An 8293-nucleotide genomic window follows, 5' to 3' on the forward strand; every position below is an offset into this window, starting at 1 on the left:
CTGTCTGGGATGCTCTTGTTTTAGATGACCTCAAAAAGATGTTACAAGGTCAAGTGCTGTCTGGGATGCTCTTGTTTTAGATGACCTCAAAAAGATGTTACAAGGTCAAGTGCTGTCTGGGATGCTCTTGTTTTAGATGACCTCAAAAAGATGTTACAAGGTCAAGTGCTGTCTGGGATGCTCTTGTTTTAGATGACCTCAAAAAGATGTTACAGGCAAGATCTAGGGAGGAGGTGTGAATGTGAAGGGCAGCTATTTTTGGTTTTGTGCTCAATATGTTGGGGTGGGTGCTTCTGTGCTCCATATTCACTGCCATATATTAGCTGGTTCAGTTCGACCAGTACAGGAGCTCGGCCTGCAACCACACCCTCATCTGGATCTGCCTTTACCTGCTCTGATTTCTTGGCCAGGCAAATGTTTAAGTCTATGATCAGAGGCATCTCTTTCATTGAGAATGCAGGCAGTGAGAACGGCAGACCCCAGTCAGTTCTGATAGGCTTCCGAACATACCCTGCCTTCCCAACAGCCTGCCCTGCCAAGTTTGAGCCCCAATATCACACATACCAGCTCCTGGAACAATGCATGGTCAGATCTCAACAATGCAGCTATTCATTAGTTATATGCATAATCTCACATCCTAGGTGTTATTTGTCCTGCCTTACAAGCTAAACTATAACACAATCTTGAAAAAATATTAGTAATATTCAACCTGAAAATAAGTGCATGTGGGCTTGTGAATTATTCTCTACATTATTTGAAGTGCTTTAAAATTATTTTTAAAATTTTAAAATAGAATGAATAACAAATACAGTGAAATAAAAGAGTGTTATTAGGTAATGTCTTCTCCGTGTTTGAGAAGGGGAGTGTCAATCAACAGGCAAGAGGTGAAGGCCAGAACAAAGAAGAGCCCAGCACCACAGTGTGTGGTTCTAAACTGAAAACTAGAAACTGATAAACAAGCTACGGTATGGACATATAACAAGGACCTTATGCTGCAGCTGTTAAAAATAAAATACGAAGCTCTGGTGATATTTTGTTTATGCTCTAACAAATAAAGCTTGCCTGGAGATCAGAATGCAGAGATAACAACTAGTTAGCCATAGAGGCCAGGCAGTGGTGGCACACACCTTTAATTCCAGCACTTGGGAGGAGGAAATAGGAAGTGATATGGCTGGGCAGAGAATAAGAAGTGATAATGAGGGGTGGAGACAGGAGCTCGGTCCCTTTCAGGTTGAGGAGTTGGCGAGGTGAGAAGTGGCTATGGCTTGCTCCTTTGTCTCTCTGATCTTTCAGCATTTACCTCAATATCTGGCTCCAGGTTTTTGTTACTAAGAACAATTAGGATTCGCGCTACATGAAGCTATTGATTTGTGACTATTGTAACAGGTCCCCAACCTTAGCACAGCTGTTGCCATGTTGAAAGCATCATTCTTACCTTAGAACCCAGCACATAGGCCCCAACACCTGCCAAAACAGGAAAGACCAAATCCATCAAAGACCTACTCCGTAGTTCCAGGATCCAGTCAAGTCCCTAAATATCCTAACCTTGCCTTTTGGCTTCTGTAGTTTGGCATCTTGCTAACTGTTCTTGGTAACCAAAGTATGTCAACTAGGAGATCATGTTTGTGAATAAAAGACAAGGGACAGTGAGGCTTGAGGCTTCATGATTTGGGCAAGTTCCCTGGGCAGCGGCTGGCTGGCATAACAGACTTTCTATTGGGTTTTAAGAGTGTCCGTGTGTGTTCTCTGGTGGAGTTACCTCTCAACACTAGCAAGGCATCTAAACATTGCCAAGAGACAAAACTTAGTGATAATATACATTTCTGCAAAAGAAGGGCTATGTGCATATTTACTTAATGAAAGTTCTGGAAGGATATACACCAAAATGTGCCCCTGGTACACTCTGAATAACTGTTTTGTTTTTCTTTCTTTTCTCTACACTCTCTCGTTTCCCCCTACAATCATCAAATACTATCTGTGGCATGCTCATAATTATCGAGAATACAGACATAGGTTTGTTTGAACTTTGGTCAAGGAAACCAGAGAGAAGATCGCCAATCTGTGTGCCTTTCAGTTTGATTACCTATTGGTCATAAAATAGCTCCCAACTGTGGTAAGGACTCAATCTAATGTCCTAAAAACCACCAGGTCTATTTATTATGCCAATTATTACTACTAGGTAAGGGGCAACTTTAAGAAAACCTTCAGACTGGAATCCACAGGGATAGCTATAAATGCTTATTTAATCGTTCGGTCTATGCTGGCCTCATAGTCATGCTGATTAGATAAAGTATTGAATGTTAAAGACTAGGAAAAAAGAAACCCAAAAAACTCTAAATTTGCAAAACAAGATTTCCTGACCAGCCACCTCCAAAGGCACGGTGAGGATTGAGAGGTCATTTTCATAAGATCATTCAACCATTCTGCAGCAGTGACGTGGTGCCGGGACCAGAGTTCTGTCTACTCTATACACATTGTCTGCTTTCACATTTGTAATGACTTCTTTTGTGCTTCCTTGGAAGGTGACACCTGCTCCATCAGGGCACTGTCAAGAGTTGTGGGTGGCCTTGCCAGGCATGCCATTGGGATCTGTGGAGGCATCAGACTAGACACTTTCCAAACCACACTCCACTTTCTGAAATATTCCAGACCCTAAGAAGCCCTCTGTGCTGCCTGGAGCCTCTTGTATGGCCGCAGCCTCCCCATGAGGAAAGTACCTAAAGGACTTGCAACTTTATCTGTGTTACACACACGTGGGCAGTCCAAGGTAACCATTGTTCCTGAGAATGTAACTGAGGCCAGTATGGCTCGGGGGCCCACCCATGAAAGCTGGTATAAACAATCAGCCAAAAGTCTCCAGTTTATCATAACCCTCATGAGGCCTGTGATGGCTGTTCTTGGTTGTCAACTTGACTACAGCCGGAATTAACTAAAACTCAAGTGTCTGGGTATACCAGTGAGAGATTTTTTTTTCTTAATTAAATCATTTAAAGTGGGAAGGTCCTCTTTTAATCCAGATCTTTTGAAGTGGGAAGATCCACCTTTAATCTGGGCCACACTTTCTGTTGACAGCCTATGTAAAGGACAGGAAAGAAGGAAGCTTTTGCTCGTTGTCCGCTTGCTCTTGTTTTTGCTGACAAGTCCATTCCTTTACTGGCATTAGAGCCTATTTGAGATTCTGATGACCAGATGAGACATCCAGCCTCAGGAACTGAACAACTGGATTCTTGGAAGGCAGGTGGATTCTTGGACCTTCCGTTTGTAGACAGCCATTGTTTGACTAGCTGGACCACAGCCTGTAAGCCATTCTAATAAATTGTGTGTGTGTGTGTGTGTGTGTGTGTGTGTGTGTGTGTGTGTGTGTGTGTACATATATATTATGTTCCTCTAGAGAACCCAGACTAGTAGAAGGCTCAACCAAGCTCAAGCCCAGGAGCAGCATAAAACTTACTCCAACTCACAGAGAACCCTGGTGACTAGTCATGTTTTCACCATCAGAAACTTACTAGATACAAACAGGTTCTCTTTATGGCTGACCCCCCTAGATATGAACAGATTCTCCTCATGGCTGAACCCCTGTGTTGCTGCTGGCTGGCCTTAGACTATGATACAGTGGGGTCTTCAGGCTGGCCTTAGACTATGATACAGTGGGGTCTTCAGGCTGGCCTTAGACTATGATACAGTAAGGTCTTCAGGCTGGCCTTAGACTATGATACAGTGAGGTCTTCAAGCTGGTCTTAGACTATGATACAGTGAGGTCTTCAGGCTGGCCTTAGACTATATAATACAGTAAGGTCTTCAGGATGGCCTTAGACTATGATACAGTGGGGTCTTCAGGCTGGCCTTAGACTATGATACAGTAAGGTCTTCAGGATGGCCTTAGACTATGATACAGTATGGTCTTCAAGCTGGCCTTAGACTATGATACAGTAAGGTCTTCAGGATGGCCTTAGACTATGATACAGTGAGGTCTTCAGGCTGGCCTTAGACTATGATACAGTAAGGTCTTCAGGATGGCCTTAGACTATGATACAGTATGGTCTTCAAGCTGGCCTTAGACTATGATACAGTAAGGTTTTCAGGATGGCCTTAGACTATGATACAGTGAGGTCTTCAGGCTGGCCTTAGACTATGATACAGTATGGTCTTCAGGCTGGCCTTAGACTATGATACAGTATGGTCTTCAGGCTGGCCTTAGACTATGATACAGTATGGTCTTCAAGCTGGTCTTAGACTATGATACAGTATGGTCTTCAAGCTGGTCTTAGACTATGATACAGTAAGGTCTTCAAGCTGGCCTTAGACTATGATACAGTGAGGTCTTCAGGCTGGCCTTAGACTATGATACAGTGAGGTCTTCAGGCTGGCCTTAGACTATGATACAGTGGGGTCTTCAGGCTGGCGTTAGACTATGATACAGTGAGGTCTTCAGGCTGGCCTTAGACTATGATGCAGTGAGGTCTTCAGGCTGGCCTTAGACTATAATACAGTATGGTCTTCAAGCTGGCCTTAGACTATGATACAGTATGGTCTTCAAGCTGGTCTTAGACTATGATACAGTAAGGTCTTCAGGATGGCCTTAGACTATGATACAGTGAGGTCTTCAGGCTGGCCTTAGACTATGATACAGTAAGGTCTTCAGGCTGGCCTTAGACTATGATACAGTGAGGTCTTCAGGCTGGCCTTAGACTATGATACAGTGAGGTCTTTAGGATGGCCTTAGACTATGATACAGTAAGGTCTTCAAGCTGGCCTTAGACTATGATACAGTATGGTCTTCAAGCTGGCCTTAGACTATGATACAGTGGGGTCTTCAGGCTGGCCTTAGACTATGATACAGTGGGGTCTTCAAGCTGGCCTTAGACTATGATACAGTATGGTCTTCAGGCTGGCCTTAGACTATGATACAGTGGGGTCTTCAGGCTGGCCTTAGACTATGATACAGTGGGGTCTTCAGGCTGGCCTTAGACTATGATCCACTAAGTAATTAATTCAGCAATGCTCACGGTGTGACCCTCATCACTTGTTTATAGCGGGGACTTCATCCCAGCTGGAGGAAGGAACAGGGTGACAGAGACAGCCCACACCTACAAGGCAAACAATCACCCACTGCCAATAACCCTCTAAAACCTGGCAAATACCGACTGTACTTCAATCAAGGGTTAGTGAGCCATCAAGATCGCGGGCTTGGAACTCTTCCTTAACAAACTCCAGTGACCTAGGTCAGTCATTAACAAAAAAAGTATGGGAGGCCTGGGGTGGGCTGTAGATCAGCTGTAAAGCTCTTGTGTAAAAAGCACACGGCTCTGGGGTTGGATCTCCAGCTGGGGGGGGGGGGGGTAAAAAGCACAGGAAAGTTCACAGGTCCCGACCCAGAATACGGTCTTTTCAGTACCGCACTCAAGAAAGATTTATTCCAAGTTGGTGGACACCTGGCTAAGTAAGAAGATGCTAGCACAGAACTGGAGTGTGGATAGAGAGGGGGCTGGAAAGGACTGCCGGAGAGGAATTATATACTTGGAATTCCTGGCTAGATAGACTACTACTGTGAAAGAAACTATTATACAAAGATCAGGTATCACAGTTACAATTCTATTTCTCTGTATTAACTAGTTTTTATTCTGTTAAGAGAATGTTTTCCATATATCACCACTGGAACCATTTTTCTGGTTGGTGGTGAAATCAACTGAATTTTTGATGGTTTAACCGGAAAAGAGAAATCAATAAGTCAACTTTGACCTCACTGCCTCCGGTCCTGCACCTACCTCTTTGCATCGTTGAAGCACCTTGTGGGCTCTGGCTACATCCGTGTCCAGTCAGTGCTTCCCTTGGAATAACACCATCACACCTTAACTACGCGCTTAGCGGTCAGTCTGTCTGCCTCATCACACCTCACTTCATCCCAGGAATGCAAGCCTCCTGGGCAGGGAGCTAGCTTCACCTTCCAGCCCTGGCGCTAGTGACCAAACCCAGAGGCTTGCACATGCTAAGGCTTTACCACTGATCTGCATCCCGGGAACGAAGAAGCTCAGGCTGGCCTTGAATATGCCTGAAAGGAGAGGTATCCTTCTCCTGCCTCAGTTTCCACAGTGCTGTGATTACAAGAGTGAAGCTCTAAGGCACCCTAGAATCAAGAGTTTTCGGTTGAGGTGTGCAAATGGGTTCTGGGAATTCTATACGATAAACTACACTATACAGATGGTATTATTTCCCTATACCATCAGACCGAAGCCGGCCTCAGTGCTGAATAACCCAGTAGAACTTTAAACCACAGAGAAATAAATCCCGTGCATGGAAAGCCCCCTTAATAGGAAGTCCCCTCGAGCTCAGAGAGGGCCTCGGAGCTCCCACCTTTTGTGGGTCCGCGCCATCTCGGTCTTAGACTGCAGGGTGATAGAGCCACGGGTTAGGGTACCGACTCCCTTTCATTTTCTGCAGCAGATCCCAGGCAATGGTTTTCACCGCTTAACTAGCTCTGGCGCCTAAGTGTCAGTGCCAAGCTCGGGGGTGACAGCCTGGGAGAGCTCAAGTGGCTGGCCCGCCACCGCGCGGCGCCCGCCCGCCCGGCTCTCACGCCATCCCTGGGGGCGCCCCCCGAGCTGAGCGCGTCCCGCGGGGCCGTGGGGAGCCGGGGACTCACCTGCAGCAGCACGGCCAGCAGGAAGCACAAGTACATCTGGTAGAGGCCCATCTCGCCCACCGCCTGGAACGCCTCCTCCACCTCCATGGCGGGCTCGCGGCGGAGGACCGGGCCGCCACCGCGCCCGAGGAGGACCCGGCCGGGCGGGGAGGGAGGAGCGGGCCGAGCCGGCTGGAGGACCCGGCCGGGCGGGGCTGAGGCCCAGGCCCAGGCCCAGGCGGGACCCCGCGGCCCACTTACGTCCCCGGGGCGCGGCTGAGATGCACCTCTGGTCGCTCGGGCGCGGCCTCCCGGCTTCCTGTGTCAGAAGTGGCTGGAATTTTTTTTTGGCGAGCGGTTGGCTGGCGCGCGCGGAAGGGAAAGAGGAAGTGGGTGCGGCGCGGGCGGCCACGGGGATCCACGGGAGGGGCCGGGAGCTCCACGCCGCGCCCCGCGGGGCTCGCCCCTGCGCACGAAGCGGAGGGATGCCAGGGACAGGTGACCGGGCAGGGGTCCCAGCTGCCAAGTCTGTTGTCGATGGAGTTTGGCTGGAGAGGTGTGGGGACAGGTTACCGGTGTGAGTCCCCTCATGCCCCTACTCCTAACCCTGTTTTTATGGTGTGCTTACCATTCAAAGTAGCTAAGCAAGCGGTTCTCGACCTGTGCATCGTGACCCTTCAAGGGTTCAACGACCCTTTCACAAGGGTCACAGATCAGATATTTGCATTACGGTTCATATTGTGAAGTAGCAACGAAATAATTTTATGGTTGGGGGGGGGGCGGGTCACCCACAACATGAGGAACTGTACTCAAGGGTCACAGCATTAGGAAGGCTGAGAACCACTGATCTAAACCATCACTCAGCTTGCCTTTGTTTTCTGTTGGTGTGATAAATTACCATGACCGAAGTAACTTAGGGGAGAAAGAGTTTATTTGGCTCACAATTCCAGTTCCAGTCCATTATTGCTGGGAAGTCAAAGGCACCAGGAACTTGAGCAGCTAATAACATGACATCTACAGTCAAGAGGGCAGTGAATGAAAGAAGACACGCACACCAAAGATCAGCTAGCCTCTCCTTTTCTTTCATTCAATCAGGGGTCCAACCCATGAAATGGCCACACCCATATTCAGGGCGGGCCTTCCTAACTCAACCCAGTTTAAAAAGTCCCTCAGAAGCAACTCCGAGCCAACCTATTTTAGACTGTTCCTCGCTGAGACTCCCTACCCAGTTGAGACAAGGTTTTGATAATTAAAACCACCCCCCCCCCGCCCCAAATATAATGCAGAGTGTAACTGATGGCCAGGAGGTCCCCTTGTCTGGCCAGCATCCTTGTCGTGCTCCTACAATTTCCCATTAATTATGATGTCTGTTGTTTATTGGTAACCACCTTTTATTGGTCACCTACCTAATTATTTTTTTAAAAAAGGATACTCAAGGTAGTTGAATATGGGCGTTTTGGAGGTGGTGAGTGTAGTAGCCACATGTCTTAACTAGGGTTTCTATTTCTGTAATGAAACACCGTGACCAAAAAGCAAGTTGGGGAGGAAAGGGTTTATTTGACTTATACTTCAGTGTTGCTGTTCATCACTGAAGGAAGTCAGGACAGGAACTCAAACAGGGCAGGACCCCAGAGGCAGGAGCTCATGCAAAGGTCATAGACGGGTGCTGTTTGC

General features: G+C 47.4%; 1 protein-coding gene across 3 annotated transcripts in view; it reads right to left on the minus strand.

Moving 5' to 3' along the window:
* Positions 1-6872, minus strand: part of Slc22a15 (solute carrier family 22 member 15) — a 61491-nt gene extending 54619 nt beyond the window's left edge. For all 3 annotated transcript variants that reach the window (XR_006073400.2, XM_042279611.2, XM_042279612.2), the window contains exon 1: positions 6641-6872. Coding sequence is in view for 2 of the 3 variants with exons in the window: in XM_042279611.2 (XP_042135545.1) it covers positions 6641-6727 (87 nt within the window). In the remaining variant the exon portion in view is untranslated. The remainder of the gene's footprint in view (positions 1-6640) is intronic.
* Positions 6873-8293: the final 1421 nt, after the last annotated feature.

Source organism: Peromyscus maniculatus, chromosome 6 (assembly GCF_049852395.1).
Source record: "Peromyscus maniculatus bairdii isolate BWxNUB_F1_BW_parent chromosome 6, HU_Pman_BW_mat_3.1, whole genome shotgun sequence".
In the NCBI taxonomy this organism is placed as follows: domain Eukaryota; kingdom Metazoa; phylum Chordata; class Mammalia; order Rodentia; family Cricetidae; genus Peromyscus; species Peromyscus maniculatus.